The 18,313-nt window shown below is 33.6% G+C and overlaps 1 protein-coding gene across 1 annotated transcript in view; it reads right to left on the bottom strand.

Annotated features, from left to right (window-relative positions):
• Positions 1 to 10,111: 10,111 nt before the first annotated feature.
• LOC142341613 (uncharacterized) overlaps positions 10,112 to 18,313 on the bottom strand; it is a 66,816-nt gene continuing 58,614 nt past the window's right edge. The window contains exons 10-11 of the mRNA XM_075392700.1: positions 13,808 to 14,007; positions 10,112 to 10,840 (exon numbers count right to left, since the gene is read on the bottom strand). Coding sequence (XP_075248815.1) covers positions 10,740 to 10,840; positions 13,808 to 14,007 — 301 coding nt within the window. The 3' untranslated portion in view covers positions 10,112 to 10,739. The remainder of the gene's footprint in view (positions 10,841 to 13,807; positions 14,008 to 18,313) is intronic.

Below are 18,313 nucleotides of genomic sequence, written 5' to 3'. Positions count from 1 at the left end.
AATAATGAAAAATGTCGAATTGAGAAAATTTGCTCGTTTTTTCAAAACTGCTAAAAATCGTGAAGTTAAAATGTTGAAACCAATCTACTACCACTATAAACTATGCAGTAACTTATTATAAAACCCTAGAAGAGGTTCCTTGACACCTAGGGCTGAAAAACTCAAAAAATGACAAACATTTTCAAAACGCTTCAAAAATTTGCGAAAATTAGTATAAAACTGTGTTTTAGCGATCGGTTGTTAAAACGTAGCCAGGGGGGGGGGTGGAGGGGGTTGCAACGGGGGCTGATGGGAAGGGGGGTGGGCATCATTGGAGTGTCAAAAGCGTTAGACGAAAAATTGGTCCAGCAAAAAATCGCATAAAAAAACCGGCAGGACAAATATAATCGCTAAAAATTCGTTTGAGAGCAATTAATAAGTTAATTTTTTGACCGAGACTTTATTTTTTCAGAATGAATTTCCGTTCGCATATACGATTATGTTATTATTTAAATAGACAAGGAACAAGTAAAGATGCAGCCAAAACTCACGTAGAGATGATTGGGGCAAAAAAGACAAAAATAAAGGCACTGCTGTGACCTGATCTCTGCTGTTGATGTCAACTTACTGCATCAAGACAAGTAAATCAGTAAAACTTCATTAAATATAGATATTTTGCGCCATCATGATATTTCGTCTCACAATAGTTCTCGTAAGGAACTGGTTTTTACATCACTTTTGCCGACAAAAACGACAATCAAATATTATATGGTCATCAAAAAGTTTTTTGAGCACTCCAACAAAAATTAAGCTCACCAGTTTTTCTAATCATTGAAGAATTTGTTGACAAAAAATATATCAGAAAAATTAGAAGAATGTTAAAGAGATTTTGCCCTGAAGCAAGCTATAAATAAATTCGCTTGAAAACTGGATTTCTATCTTCGGACAAACATAAATTTGAACAGAAATTTTCAAAAACCCTGAAAACTATACATTTTTTACAAAAAATTGCAAAAGTTCGTCAGCTTAAAAAACTGAATAATTATCCATGGCAAATAAATTTTTTTAGTAACAAAATATCACACCCCTAAGGGCGTTTTCTGGACCCTGGGTGTGGAAAGGCGTGAATAATGAAAAATGTCGAATTGAGAAAATTTGCTCGTTTTTTCAAAAATGCTAAAAATCGTGAATTTAAAATGTTGAAAACAATCTACTACCACTAGAAACTATGCAGTAACTTATTATAAAACCCTAGAAGAGGTTCCTTGACACCTAGGGCTGAAAAACTCAAAAAATGACAAACATTTTCAAAACGCTTCAAAAAATTGCGAAAATTAGTATAAAATTGCGTTTTAGCGATCGGTTGTTCGAACGTAGCCAAGGGGGGGGGAGGGGGTTGCAACGGGGGCTGATGGGAAGGGGGTGGGCAACATTGGGGTGTCAAAAGCGTTAGACGAAAAATTGGTCAAGCAAAAAATCGCATAAAAAAAAGACCGGCAGGACAAATATAATCGCTAAAATTTCGTTTGAGAGCAATTAATAAGTTAATTTTTTGACCGAGACTTTATTTTTTCAGAATGAATTTCCGTTCGCATATACGATTATGTTATTATTTAAATAGACAAGGAACAAATAAAGATGCAGCCAAAACTCACGTAGAGATGAATGGGACACAAAAAGACAAAAATAAAGGCACTGCTGTTACCTGATCTCTGCTCTTGATGTCAACTTAGTGCATCAAGACAAGTAAATCGGTAAAAGTTCATTAAATATAGATGTTTTGCCCAATCATGATATTTCGTCTCACAACAATTCTCATACAGAACTGGTTTTAAAAGCACTTCTGCAGAAAAGACGAAAATCAAATATTAAATGGTCATCGAAAAGTTTTTTGAGCACTCCAAAAAAATTTAATCTCATCAGTTTTTCTAATCATTGAAGAATTTGTTGACAAAAATTTATCTGAAAGATTAGAAGAATGTTAAAGATTTTGTCTTGAAGCATGCTATAAATAAATTCGCTCGAAAACTGGATTTCTATCTTGGGACAAACATAAATTTGAACAGCAATTTTCAAAAACCCTGAAAAACTACAAGTTTTACAAAAAATTGCAAAATTTTATCATATTAAAAAACTGAATACTAATCCATGGCATAAATTTTTTTAGTAACATAATATCACACCCCTAAGGACGTTTTCTGGCTCCTGGGTGTGGAAAGGCGTGAATAATGAAAAATAAATGTCGAATTGAGAAAATTTGAACGTTTTTTCAAAAATGCTAAAAATCGTGATGTTAAAATGTTGAAAACAATCTGCTACCACTGGAAACTATGCAGTAACTTATTATAAAACCGAAGAGGAGGTTCCTTGACACCTAGGGCTGAAAAACTCAAAAAATGACAAACATTTTCAAAGAGCTGTAAAAATTGCAAAAATTAGTATAAAATTGCGTTTTTAGCGATCGGTTGTTCAAACGCAGCCACGGAGGGGTGGGGGGAGGGGTTGCAACGGGGGCTGATGGGAAGGGGGTGGGCAACATTGGGGTGTCAAAAGCGTTAGACGAAAAATTGGTCAAGCAAAAAATCGCATAAAAAAAAGACCGGCAGGACAAATATAATCGCTAAAATTTCGTTTGAGAGCAATTAATAAGTTAATTTTTTGACCGAGACTTTATTTTTTCAGAATGAATTTCCGTTCGCATATACGATTATGTTATTATTTAAATAGACAAGGAACAAATAAAGATGCAGCCAAAACTCACGTAGAGATGAATGGGACACAAAAAGACAAAAATAAAGGCACTGCTGTTACCTGATCTCTGCTCTTGATGTCAACTTAGTGCATCAAGACAAGTAAATCGGTAAAAGTTCATTAAATATAGATGTTTTGCCCAATCATGATATTTCGTCTCACAACAATTCTCATACAGAACTGGTTTTAAAAGCACTTCTGCAGAAAAGACGAAAATCAAATATTAAATGGTCATCGAAAAGTTTTTTGAGCACTCCAAAAAAATTTAATCTCATCAGTTTTTCTAATCATTGAAGAATTTGTTGACAAAAATTTATCTGAAAGATTAGAAGAATGTTAAAGATTTTGTCTTGAAGCATGCTATAAATAAATTCGCTCGAAAACTGGATTTCTATCTTGGGACAAACATAAATTTGAACAGCAATTTTCAAAAACCCTGAAAAACTACAAGTTTTACAAAAAATTGCAAAATTTTATCATATTAAAAAACTGAATACTAATCCATGGCATAAATTTTTTTTAGTAACATAATATCACACCCCTAAGGACGTTTTCTGGCTCCTGGGTGTGGAAAGGCGTGAATAATGAAAAATAAATGTCGAATTGAGAAAATTTGAACGTTTTTTCAAAAATGCTAAAAATCGTGATGTTAAAATGTTGAAAACAATCTGCTACCACTGGAAACTATGCAGTAACTTATTATAAAACCGAAGAGGAGGTTCCTTGACACCTAGGGCTGAAAAACTCAAAAAATGACAAACATTTTCAAAGAGCTGTAAAAATTGCAAAAATTAGTATAAAATTGCGTTTTTAGCGATCGGTTGTTCAAACGCAGCCACGGAGGGGTGGGGGGAGGGGTTGCAACGGGGGCTGATGGGAAGGGGGTGGGCAACATTGGGGTGTCAAAAGCGTTAGACGAAAAATTGGTCAAGCAAAAAATCGCATAAAAAAAAGACCGGCAGGACAAGTATAATCGCTAAAATTTCGTTTGAGCAATTAATAAGTTAATTTTTTGACCGAGACATTATTTTTTCAGAATGAATTTCCTTTCGCATATACGATTATGTTATTATTTAAATAGACAAGGAACAAATAAAGATGCAGCCAAAACTCACGTAGAGATGATTGGGACACAAAAAGACAAAAATAAAGGCACTGCTGTTACCTGATCTCTGCGGTTGATGTCAACTTAGTGCATCAAGACAAGTAAATCAGAAAAACTTCATTAAATATAGATATTTTGCCCCATCATGATATTTCGTCTCAAAATAATTCTCGTAAGGAACTGGTTTTAAAATCACTTTTGCCGACAAAAACGACAATCAAATATTATATGGTCATCAAAAAGTTTTTTTGAGCACTCCAACAAAATTTAAGCTCACCAGTTTTTCTAATCATTGAAGAATTTTTTGACAAAAAATATATCTGAAAGATTAGAAGAATGTTACAGAGATTTTGTCTTGAAGCATGCTATAAATAAATTCGCTCGAAAACTGGATTTCTATCTTGGGACAAACATAAATTTGAACAGCAATTTTCAAAAACCCTGAAAATACAAGTTTTACAAAAAATTGCAAAAGTTTGTCATATTAAAAAACTGAATACTAATCCATGGCATAAATTTTTTTTAGTAACATAATATCGCACCCCTAAGGACGTTTTCTGGCCCCTGGGTGTGGAAAGGCGTGAATAATGAAAAATAAATGTCGAATTGAGAAAATTTGAACGTTTTTTCAAAAATGCTAAAAATCGTGATGTTAAAATGTTGAAAACAATCTGCTACCACTGGAAACTATGCAGTAACTTATTATAAAACCGGAGAGGAGGTTCCTTGACACCGAGGGCTGAAAAACTCAAAAAATGACAATCATTTTCAAAGAGCTGTAAAAAATTGCAAAAATTAGTATAAAATTGCGTTTTTAGCGATCGGTTGTTCAAACGCAGCCACGGAGGGGTGGGGGGAGGGGTTGCAACGGGGGCTGATGGGAAGGGGGTGGGCAACATTGGGGTGTCAAAAGCGTTAGACGAAAAATTGGTCAAGCAAAAAATCGCATAAAAAAAGACCGGCAGGACAAATATAATCGCTAAAATTTCGTTTGAGAGCAATTAATAAGTTAATTTTTTGACCGAGACTTTATTTTTTCAGAATGAATTTCCGTTCGCATATACGATTATGTTATTATTTAAATAGACAAGGAACAAATAAAGATGCAGCCAAAACTCACGTAGAGATGATTGGGACACAAAAAGACAAAAATAAAGGCACTGCTGTTACCTGATCTCTGCGGTTGATGTCAACTTAGTGCATCAAGACAAGTAAATCGTAAAAACTTCATTAAATATAGATGTTTTGCCCCATCATGATATTTCGTCTCACAATTCTCTTACAGAACTGGTTTTTTAAATCACTTCTGCAGAAAAGACGAAAATCAAGTATTATATGGTCATCGAAAAGTTTTTTTGAGCACTCCAAAAAAATTTAATCTCATCAGTTTTTCTAATCATTGAAGAATTTGTTGACAAAAATTTATCTGAAAGATTAGAAGAATGTTAAAGATTTTGTCTTGAAGCATGCTATAAATAAATTCGCTTGAAAACTCGATTTCTATCTTGGGACAAACATAAATTTGAACAGCAATTTTCAAAAACCCTGAAAAAAATACAAGTTTTACAAAAAATCGCAAAAGTTTGCCATATTAAAAAACTGAATACTAATCCATGGCATAAATTTTTTTAGTAACATAATATCGCACCCCTAAGGACGTTTTCTGGCCCCTGGGTGTGGAAAGGCGTGAATAAAGAAAAATAAATGTCGAATTGAGAAAATTTGAACGTTTTTTCAAAAATGCTAAAAATTGTGATGTTAAAATGTTGAAAACAATCTGCTACCACTGGAAACTATGCAGTAACTTATTATAAAACCGAAGAGGAGGTTCCTTGACACCTAGGGCTGAAAAACTCAAAAAATGACAAACATTTTCAAAGAGCTGTAAAAAATCGCAAAAATTAATACAAAATTGCGTTTTTAGCGATTGGTTGTTCAAATGCAGCCACGGAGGGGTGGGGGAGGGTTGCAGCGGGGGCTGATGGGAGGGGGGTGGGCAACATTGGTGTGTTAAAAGCGTCAGACGAAAAATCGGTCAAGCAAAAAATCGCATAAAAAAAGACCGGCAGGACAAATATAATCGCTAAAATTTCGTTTGAGAGCAATTAATAAGTTAGTTTTTTGACCGAAACTTTGTTTTTTCAGAATGAATTTCCGTTCCCATATACGATTATGTTATTATTTAAATAGACAAGGAACAAATAAAGACGCAGCCAAAACTCACGTAGAGATGAGTGGGACCCAAAAAGACAAAAACAAAGGCACTGCTGTTACCTGATCTCTGCGGTTGATGTCAACTTAGTGCATCAAGACAAGTAAATCAGAAAAACTTCATTAAATATAGATATTTTGCCCCATCATGATATTTCGGCTCAAAATAAATTTCGTAAGGAACTGGTTTTAAAATCACTTTTGCCGACAAAAACGACAATCAAATATTATATGGTCATCAAAAAGTTTTTTTGAGCACTCCAACAAAATTTAAGCTCACCAGTTTTTCTAATCATTGAAGAATTTTTTGACAAAAAATATATCTGAAAGATTAGAAGAATGTTACAGAGATTTTGTCTTGAAGCATGCTATAAATAAATTCGCTCGAAAACTGGATTTCTATCTTGGGACAAACATAAATTTGAACAGCAATTTTCAAAAACCCTGAAAATACAAGTTTTACAAAAAATTGCAAAAGTTTGTCATATTAAAAAACTGAATACTAATCCATGGCATAATTTTTTTAGTAACATAATATCGCACCCCTAAGGACGTTTTCTGGCCCCTGGGTGTGGAAAGGCGTGAAAAATGAAAAATAAATGTCGAATTGAGAAAATTTGAACGTTTTTTCAAAAATGCTAAAAATTGTGATGTTAAAATGTTGAAAACAATCTGCTACCACTGGAAACTATGCAGTAACTTATTATAAAACCGAAGAGGAGGTTCCTTGACACCTAGGGCTGAAAAACTCAAAAAATGACAAACATATTCAAAGAGCTGTAAAAAATTGCAAAAATTAATACAAAATTGCGTTTTTAGCGATTGGTTGTTCAAATGCAGCCACGGAGGGGTGGGGGAGGGGTTGCAACGGGGGCTGATGGGAGGGGGGTGGGCAACATTGGTGTGTTAAAAGCGTCAGACGAAAAATCGGTCAAGCAAAAAATCGCATAAAAAAGACCGGCAGGACAAATATAATCGCTAAAATTTCGTTTGAGAGCAATTAATAAGTTAGTTTTTTGACCGAAACTTTGTTTTTTCAGAATGAATTTCCGTTCCCATATACGATTATGTTATTATTTAAATAGACAAGGAACAAATAAAGACGCAGCCAAAACTCACGTAGAGATGATTGGGACCCAAAAAGACAAAAACAAAGGCACTGCTGTGACCTGATGTCTGCTGTTGATGTCAACTTAGTGCATCTAGACAAGTAAATCGGTAAAACTTCATTAAATATAGATATTTTGCCCCATCATGATATTTCGTCTCACAACAATTCTCGTACAGAACTGGTTTTTAAATCACTTCTGCAGAAAAGACGACAATAAAATATAATATAGTCATCAAAAAGTTATTTGAGCACTCCGAAAAATTTAATCTGACCAGTTTTTCTAGTCATTGAAGAATTTGTTGACAAAAAATATCTGAAAGATTAGGAGAATTGAAAAACTGGATTTCTACCTTGGGACATGAAAAACTGGATTTCTACCTTGGGACATGTTTCATTTTTATGCGCGAATAAAAATGATAACAAAGTTTTGTGAAGTTAACAATGCAATTGGTCTATATAATGAAACCACAGTTGACGGAGAGTGAATGTTAACATTAGTTACTCTCCTGTAAACTGAGCATAGGATCAATGCGAGATCAACTCGCAAATTTGAAATTACAAGATTTGATGAAAACTGCCTGATCATTTCTTCATAACAAACCATCATTTTGAGCCGTGTTAAAATTCGGTAGAGCGCCCTTTGTTTTAAAATTATTGTTTAGCTGTTTATTATTCTCGATTATTCTTGTTCTTCAATCTGTCGTTTTGAACAACAAATTGACAAAAAAATCGAATGCCACCACCTCAAAGTCTCGCAAAAGTATTTTTACAGCATACCTTAAAATTAAGGGACAATAGACTTTTGTTCGTTTTTCGCTTCTGGAGAAAAAACATGGAATAACTATAAATAAAAGGTAAAAAGAGAAAATATATAGAGGGAAGCACAGTATCAGAAATATGTTAAAAAAACTGAAAAACATTTGCCAAGATTTGCAAAAAATTATCCAATTAGCTTTAACAAAAGCAGTTCATAATTAACATCAATTGAACCGAAAGGCAGCCAAAATAAGTAATTTGGCTTCAACTAAAAAGCCGCTTTGAAAATGCAGCAAGTGATTAAAAAAGTCAAAAATGTGACATGAACAGATTGCCACTCCCTTCTCTTTGCACTTCAGCAATTTGACCGAAACATTTTCATTTCACGCACTGCACTTCATTTTCTAAATACACTACGACAAAAACTACCGATTTAAAAAGGGCGCTCCACCAAAATTACACTTTGAGTCCCAATAGAAAAAGACAGCAACCGAATGCAATTCAAACTCTTTGAATTGAAAAAAATGAGGCCCTGAGAATTAGCCAGCTAAGGCCAGGAACGCTATTATCAAAATGAATTGTAAAAAGACAGAGCACGAAAACAATCCAGATTCTTGAAATTGTAATAGCGCTATGTCCTTTCCAAGGACTCCATATATAAATTAGCACTAAATAGAGATTGATTCTTCAAGAGAACGTTAAACTTAACAGACTAACGTCAAGCGATTTTCTCTCAAACGACCGGCAAGCGGTAGTAGCCAAATTGGGCTTAGGGATGCTAATATTAAGGGTGGGGGCGGGGGTTAAAGCGATGGGGGAGGGCTGGACGAGGGGGGGGGGGGGGGGGGTGGGTGCTAGGAGGCGAGTGGGAGAGTTTTTAGACTAATAACCGCTCTTCACGCCATATAACTGTCTCCTCAGAAAAGTTTTGGTGACTCGCCTACTTAGTGCTCAGCCAAATAATGCACTCCGTGCTTTAACTGTTCACCACGTTCTTGAGAACGAAAAGTTCCAAGAGTCAGAAGAAAAATCAGTGAAGCCAAAAATCCCTTTAAAAAACAGTATACATATAGTTGCTACAAACTTCATTTGAGAGCAATTAAACATTGAAAACTGATGTTTTGTACGCTGCGCAAGAAATTGTAAGCAACAAAACATCCTAATTGTGCATTTGCTGCCGACAATGCAATGCCTCAATCATTATTACTTTAACAACTCACCAGCAACGGTAGTTACCTGTTTCCTCAACAACTCATCCTCAATTGAACCTTCTTTGTATGCTGCAGTCTAGGCAATTTAGTGCATAAATGCAGTCGCTTTGTGAAAATATTTTCATGTATATATAACTATTACCATATAATATCAACTAGGGCTAGATAAAGACCACTTTTTTCACAAAGGCAGCTTCAGCTGAGCAGAAGTTAGACCTAAACTAACAGCCGCCTCGTCTAAAAATTTCATTTCACAAGGTCAGTGAAGTTCAAGATAAGAAAACTTCAGATATTAATTATCTGGCTTATCTTTCAAACATTTAAGCAGTTAAATCTCAACATCGGGCTTCGGTAACCAATATTCGAGCAAAGCAGCATGATTAAAAAATCAATCTGTTCTAAAACAATTTTTTATCGAAAAATAAATTGGTAAAAATTATTCTAACAATTTCATATCTAAATATAGTCGGCTCTTAGAGCACGTCGTCAAATTTTACATAACTATCAATTATTCTTCATTTAACTAATTTCACGATACAACTATAACATGCCACAAGTCCAGCCGAACTCTTATCTATCCGAATTCAATTAGTAGTTTACATCAGGTTATCTCATTTTTACAAAGATCAAAATTTATCGACCCGAATTAAACAACTACAGCATAACTGAGGGATTTGTTGGGTTGTTTCCTTGTCCCAAGAGATTGTTCTCTAACTTCATCTCGAACCCCACTCACATTGTTTCACTGTGAACTTATTGCAGCTTCTTTCAATACTTCTTATGTCGTACCTCGAATTGTTTTTCAAATTTGTCAAAACCTTAGAATTTTTAGATTTCAAATAACTAACAAACAGTATTTGTAAATTTATATAATTTTTCCGATTGGTAAAACTGAGCCCTAGTATTATAAATTCTAATTTACCTATTCAAAAAAATGCTTTTTTGGTGGATGATCATTGATTGTCCCATATCTAAAGATGGCAGAAGCAACCCTGTCAAAGTCATGTACGAGTGAATTTTATGATTGCGAGGGAATAGGAAACAGCTACATTCCTCATTTATTAGCTATGCTATGATTTTTTATCAGAGTTCAAATCTATTCTCAAAACAATATTTAATCGGATTGAAAGCAATAATGCCGATTGCATTACAATTATTATGGACCGCAATATAATTATTGCAATTGCAATATAATTTCTAAGATTTGAATTTCAGAGCAAAATTATAAACAGCAGTGTTTTGCAGAGCACATCTAATTCAATTAAGGATCGTATTCTGCAGATATATGGACAGACATTTGTAACTGAATTAAAATTTGCAGATAATGGAAAGGTCAACGACCTACTTGGTAAACACGTCGAATGTCCGAATTCCTAACTTCTATTAACGGCTTTTCAAAATTGATAGTGTTTTTTTTTTCAGAATCAAAAATATATCCAAAAGAGATAGATAATTATCTTCCAGAAGAACATTGATTTGGTTCAGATTAACCATTGATCTCCCTTAAAAGATGAGCCAATCATACAATGTCAGGCGTAACCAAAAACATCCAATTATGGACCGAATCTCCGAGAAGTTTAAGAGAATATAGAAAGAAGAGTTTGAAGATCGTCTATCAACTGTTGTCGAGAGTAGTAGTGGTCCTTGTAGATTGTACTGGTTTTTTCTGATACTTCCGCAGCCACTGCATCACATCTTCCTCACTGCTAAGTCGCCCTAAAGCAAAATTTAGAGGTCATATAATATTGATAAATTTGGTGGTTAAACCGAAAAAAATATATAGCAAAACTCGCTATCTAGGATTCAAAGTAAGATAATCGGAGGACTTCTGATTTCAGTTTCAGGACAATTTCAATAGCCATTTGAGATATTCTACAGTAGAAGGCTCTCAAATATTTATATTTCTTCAGAAATTTTAAAAAATAAAAAGGTTAATAACTTCGTAATTTCGTGAGGGCGGGGGTACGTGAGGTGGTTAGGTATACTTGGATGGATCATAGGGAAAAAACTTAAATGTCTGAACTAACCAGCAATACAAAAACTATTCACAACAAAGACAATTTAAAATAAGACCGTTCGTGCGAGTCTGTGCGTGGCACATATTGTTCCAACATAGTCTAATAAGATGCAAAATAAGGCATTGCTTCAAAAGTTGCAATTCGGATGGAACAAGCAATAAAAAAGTCAATAGCTGGAATAACGTAATCAACAATGTTTTAATCGTGACCTTTCAGTATTCCTAGTATTTTTTTGCAACTGTTTATCAATTGATAACTAAACTCTGCCATGCAGGAAATTATATATTATGAGCACTTCATTCAAAACGGTTGCCAATTAAGTTTGTCTCTTTGCTTGAAACTGTTGTTTATCCTGTTCGGTAAGATAAAATTAGTACTTTTCAGTCAGATAATTTTTTTCCATAGAAATGCCTATGAATTGGAAATTTTATAAATAGGTTATTAGGATTTCATTTAAGACTAAAAATAAAATGCTTCAACTCTAAATTGGAACGTTTTAATAATTTTTTCAAAAAAAACTTTGGAGATTTTTTTGGAAATTTGGTTCCTTTTGAAATCTTATCACATTATCATTATATTGATAGTTCCCATTGGCTTAGAGAAGACGTCCAATGGATCATAGATAAATTTTTCAGAGAAAAACTTATGGACTAAATGGCTTGGACACTTTCTTCTCAAATTTTTCTGCCCAATTTTTCATTTTTGCTTATTTGACTTTGTTTTTATAGTCATAAGTCTTATTGTGATGTGTTATTGATAACCTATGAACAACAAAAATTTTTGTCTTCCCATCGAGGCATAACTTAGCGTATTTATTGACTTCCATACAAAGCTATTGAATTTAATGGCGTTGACACTATGGGTTTTCTCAAAAAGTCGGTTTTAGTGGTTCTAATATATTTGTTCACACCTGTGGATTTTTTGAAGTCGTATTGTCAAGGAAGAAGAATCTTTTTGCTGTTAAAAAAATCAAGAAAATGGAAAAGTTTTCACTGAAAAATTCTTCGACACTTTCCTCGCTCAATTTTTTTTAATTTGCTACTTTTTTGCCTGTTTTTTTTTATTTTTCATGTAGACGTAAAATACTGACTGGTCTCATAAGCTTCTAAATGAGGATTGAATGAATGAAGTTACTCACATCAGTCATTAAATAGCGAATAGTCTTAAAGTTTATGATATTCGTTTTCAAAGAATTTTTCAGTTTTTGTTCTTCTCGTTAACTTGCAAATTATTCTCAACATTAAGAGGTCCAATCCAATTCCATTCAACAATTAAGTTGTCTATTGATATTATGTTGAAACTGATGTTTTTTGTTGAACTATGTGTTTGTCAAAGCGTGTGTTTTGCAAAAGGTCAAAATTTGTGTTTCTTTCTCCTCTTTTAGCACATTAGCGTAACAATAGATCCCAAGGATTTTCTAATGTGGCCCAAGCGAACTCATTTAATCTTTCGATATAATTTTAGCTGAATTATTTTAAATAACAACTGAAATAAAAATACATGATATTCAGATAATAGCTAATGATTTCAATGGCTTGAGTAATTTATATTGTCGCAAATTGTTTATTTTTTTGAGTTTTTCTTCAACACTATTCGGTTTCTATGGCTTAGTCTAACCAAAGACAGGTCCTCTTGTTTCGCAAGGAATTTTTATTAATTTTATCAAGAATTATTTTGTTATAAGCTAACGATTTTTAAGACTTTTAAAATGATTTTTTTAAGTTAATTGTTTTTTTGAATTCCGCCTCATTGTTTCTTCTTTTTGTCGACTTGTTACGTAGTCTCATTAAGGAAAATTCCCATTTGCTGTGTAGTTAGCAAAAAGTATATTTGTACTTGAGGTTTCACCCGATTGCATTTCGACGTTGTTACTAGGTGATTTTAAATTTAGATAATGAGTTTATACCGTAAAATTTTTGTTTTGCTAATTTTGTTGTTTGTGTGTATTTTGTTATAATCTTTTTAATGGCAGAACTCATGAGCGCTGTAACGAGGCGTGGCATTAAGTAATTCCATTAGTAGTTTGGCTGTGTAACGATTTTTTTAAACTCAAACATCTCTTCATTTGGTTGACAAATAAGATAGAGATAAGCTCGGGTAGGAACATCATGCGCGAACGCACATTAACGAGCATCCTTGTTTTGATTCAGGGTTATTAGTTGACAAAAATATTCCAGTTGTAATTTTAAGTCTGAATAAAAATAATTTTTTGGGTTCACTGAACAAAAAATGAGTTGATTTTGCACTAAAATAAGGAAATTTCTAGTTCTTTTTTATACTCTGTACAAGTTTTGCTGCTGCTGTTGGCTTGGTTTTCTGATATAATGAATTCTCTGAAAGTTTATAAGCATTTCTTTGCCATCTTTTTTATAAGCATTTAAAGACAACTTTATATTCAAAATGGAAAGATGTCAATTTGTTTAAATGCTTATTTTTTAGCATAATTCTCATTTTTTTTACTGGTTGTCATAGTTTAGGCTTTTGTAGAGAAAGAGATTTAAATTTGTCCATATTGTGTATTTATTTTTCTTAAATCTACTGTTCTGCCAAAGTCTTTCTAAAGCCAATCTTTCTACAATATATTGCAACATTTTTGCACATATTGCTCATTATTGCACATATTGCTCATTTATTGCAACTCTATGAAAAAATTATATAAAAATACCTTTCTGCACAATAAACGGATGCTTCAATAGCTCCTTGTGCTTGAGTCGTTCCTCTTTATTTTTGTGGGCACACAGCTCAGTGAAGCTCCTCAACTGTTCCGAGAAGGGCGAGGGAGGGAGGCGAGGAGCAGGGTCGTCTTTGATCATAACCAATACTTCAAATTCACTTGAGCATGTCTCGAATTTTGAATAGGGGTATCTGAAAAACATGGAGTTCAATAAACAAAAGATTGTCAGTCAACAAACGTAAAATAGACTGTCGAGACACTAACTTAAAAAAACAGTAAGACCAAAGACCAAAGACAAAAGACGGTACGTACACTAAAACTCGGAATTCAAAATATATTCTCATTTTTACATCAAAACATAGCCGTTTAATTGCCGAAAAATAGCCGCCATTAACCCGCTTGATACACACCGGGATTGAAATAGAAGAAACAAGAAAGTCTCAAAAGTTCTAATTTTGGTATGCAAATTAGGTTAGAATCTAAAATTATAGTTAATTCAGCTTCTACACTGACGAATATTCAGCTTATTATTAATTCCAAATAGCAACCGCTCTGATGAACTTTGATCGCCTAATGCACTATGACTCAATGACCGGGCATTATCGGCTTATCCCGTTTCTTGATTTTTCACTTTTGACATTGACCGCATTCACTACACAGCTTAATTCAATGAGTAATAATTTAAAACTCATTCAGTTGAAACGAAAAAAGTTATCAAATGGTAAAGCAAATTAGAAAAACATTGGCCAGAAGAACTCCAGAAACGACTCGAAGTAGACAAAAGTCTATCCTCACTGGCTTGATGCACCTCCTATTTCATTATATTTAAAGATTTTAGAACAATAAGAAAAAAACATGAAAAAAATCAACAAAAACTGATAAGGAATCAGATAAACGTTACTAAGTTGCAACTCCAAAAAAACTGTAGGAAAAAATGTTGCAATGCGGGTAGTTTTCAACAAAAGATTAGCAATTGACAGACAAACTAACAAAATTAGTTCAAAAACAGAAAAATAGCAACGGAAAAATTGATGACTAAGGACAAAAATAAAGTTTTCTATAAAATTCAACAAGCTCTGCATTCTGGCTAGATCAACCACCAAACCAATATATCGCAGAGAAATATCAAACTGCAATTTAAAAAATGTAAAGAAATATGAAAATTAGAAACCTGTATATTTTATTCTACTGAAAAGTACCCTGCTAGATTACAAGTGTCACTTCATAGTAGCAACATCTTTAAAATCGCCTTTATTTGAGAATCAATTCACAAAAAAGGTCAGACAAACAAAATCAAAGAAATAGGTAAAAACTTTAGAAAAGACAAAGTTAAACAAACAGTTTGCTGAAACTTACTAAATTTTCTTTAACGAAAACAACCCAAAATTAAAATCAATCACTTGAGAGACAACCAAAAATGCAGGAACAATGGATTTTAACCTCAAAACTCTCCAAATGTATTCAAAAACTGCAAACAAATTGCTGGGAAAACTTAAAAGGAGGCATAATAGTAAGAAGAATAGCCAAGAAAAATTGACACCCAATTATGATAATTGCTTCATATTGTCAAAGAAATTCCAAACACACTTATAGCAGCCTACATAATTGATAAAAACACCGTTGATTGAGAAAGTTAGTATAACTTAACTTTTGAAACAGTCGTACGTGATCTAAAAATTTTGCTTGCTTTAAATTTTCACACCTACATTTCTCTCTTTCAAGCGACATGTACAGAGAACCATTATCTGGTCTCTCTGCTCTTAAGCAAATAGACCTAAACACTTTTTCAAGCATTCAACTTCTTGTTTCAAAGGCACCAAAAAAATACCGTTAAAAACAAAACCAGAAGACTTCCGGAAACGACTCGAAGAGTCAGCTCTGCCGAACAGCAAGTCTTTCGGAAAACCACTAGATACTTGCACCAGTCGGGAAAAAATTAAAAAGCAATTTAAAGTCAATTAAAAAAATAATAAGCCTAAAGAAACAACATAACTGAAAAAGAAAAATTCAATTAGGACATGAGTGCTCATGAGAAAAAAAATTTCTTTGTTATGATCACAAAAAGAAAAGAAAAAACCTAATAGTCTCACAAACGTAGGTGACTTTTAAGAAAAATGCAAGGACAGCAAGAAGTCGACAAAAATCAAACTGTCAATATTTCCTGAACACCAAAAAAAACTAATTCAATCAACACGAGAAGAATGGGCAAAATATTGCTAAAGTAGTCAACAAAACCAAAAATTGGCCGAAAAACCTCTAAATTAGCATAAAACTCAGATTAGTAACCAAATAAAAAACAAAAATATTGAACAACAACTTAAATCATCCACATCACCTTTAAAAGTGTTCAACCGAAAAATATAACCAGCGAATTTCCGGAAAATAGCCGCTGTTTACCTCTCGGCAAACGTAAGGATTGAAACAAAAAAAACATACCCGGCAGATTGCCGGAAAATAGCCGCCGTCGATTCCCATAACTCTATTGGGATTGAAAGAAACGAAAATATCAACAAAAATTGATTTTTGTATAAAAAACATTTTTAAGTGCGATTTATTTTGATGTCAATTCGTAGTTGAACATACTCCTGTCTCTCAGTGAGAGACTCAGGGTCTAGTATCAAAACCAATAAGCATTATAGATGGTAACTAAAACTTATGAGAACAAAGTTCAAGTACCGGGCATCTAAAAATGGGCTTTATGGGTTTATCCCGTTTCTACTTCTGACTTTGATTTTTTTATACTGACTCTCTTCATTTTGAATTGCTTTGCTGAGCAGCTGCTGTTTAAAAGGAGTTTGAGCAGAATGACAGAAAAGTGAAACTAGCCTAGAGAAGTCAAGAGATTTCACGCAAAATGTCGAAAAAGCGGCAAAATGGTTAAAGCGAAAAAAAGTTCGACGAAGTAAAAAAAATAGGAGCGCTATAATAGCCGGCTGAGAAGATGAGGCCGGCTATTAATAAAATAGAAATTAATAATGATAAAAACTTTTTATTTGGTTTGCAAATTCTGCATATTTGGTTAGATTTTTAAAACATACCCGGCAGATTGCCGGAAAATAGCCGCCGTTGATTCCAATAAGCATGATTGGGATTGAAATAACAGAAGATATTGAAAAAAAAAGATTTTTGTACAAAAACATTTTTTAAGTCCGATTTATTTTGATGGCATTTCGTGGTTGAACATACTTCTGTTTTAGAGAGAGGCTACAGGGGCTACCATCAATAACAATAAGCATTAGAGATGGTAAATAAGACTTATAGGAACGACGTTCGAATAGCGGGCATCTAAAATTGGGCTTTATGGGTTTATCCCGTTTGTACTTCTGACTTTAATTTTTTATACTGACTCTGTTCATTTTGAATTGCTTTGCTGAGCAACTGATGTTCAAAATCACTTTTAGCAGAATGAGAAAAGAGAGAAACTAGCCTAGAGAAGTCAAAAAGATTTCACACAAAATGTTGAAAAAGCGGCAAAATGAGGTAAAGCGAAACATTTTTTTATTCGACGAAAAAAAAAACATAGCAGGTTAAGTCCTGACGTACAATTCAAAGAATTTTCATTGACTGAACAGAAAAATAGACCTAGAACGGACTATGAATGGATTGGGAAAACAACTTAGGAAAAAACCGATCCAAAAATTGAAAAAAAAGTAAAAATCGAAGTGAAATTGCCGCATGTGAACAAAAAACCACTAGCGAGAAAGCGAATTTTTATTCAAACACAGTTTTCTCACTCTACTTTAAATTTAGAGCGAAAAAATTTCACGCCGAAAAACCACTCGCTTTTTCGCTCCATTTCCTGTTTCGGCGTGACCAAAATCACTACTCCAATTTGACTTCAAAAATCATGAAAATGTGTGAACAGATCTTAAAAAAAAAGACAGCGCCCCAATACAATTCAATTTCTTTGAATTGTAAAAATAGGAGCGTTATAATAGCCGGCTGAGAAGATGAGGGCGGCTATTAATTACACTCAATTCAATTTCAACACAGAACGCTATTAAGCATAATGCTAATGCCAGCCAGCAACCCCTTTAATGAACTTTGATAACCTAATGCACTATGAATTGATGACTGGGCTGTATATGCTTATCCGTCTTTTATTTTGCTCTTTTGACTTTGAACGTATTCACTACACTGCGCTGCGTAATTCAATGCGCGAGAGAATTGAAAAACCATTCAGTTAAAACAGTGAGTGAGGTAAATCAGAAGTCAAATGTGAAAATCGTGACTGATGTAAAACGAAAAACGTGATAAAAAGGTAAAACGAATTAATAAAAAGAGCACCTAAATAATAGCCGTTGAGAGGCTGACGGCGGCTATTAAACATGCCCGGCAGCAAATTGCCGGAAATTAGCCGCCGTTGACTCGCATAACCAAGATTGGGATCGAAGGAAGAGAAAAAACTAATAAAAAAAATGATTTTTGTCCCCAAAAATTATAAAGTGCGCACTAATTTGATGTCATTTTGGAGCTGAACATACTCTTGTTTCGTAG

Source organism: Convolutriloba macropyga, chromosome 6, assembly GCF_964194025.1.
Source record: "Convolutriloba macropyga chromosome 6, txConMacr16.3, whole genome shotgun sequence".
Lineage (NCBI taxonomy): Eukaryota > Metazoa > Xenacoelomorpha > Acoela > Convolutidae > Convolutriloba > Convolutriloba macropyga.
The sequence above is the reverse complement of the archived record's forward strand: the minus strand, read 5'-3'. Positions and strand labels throughout refer to the sequence as shown.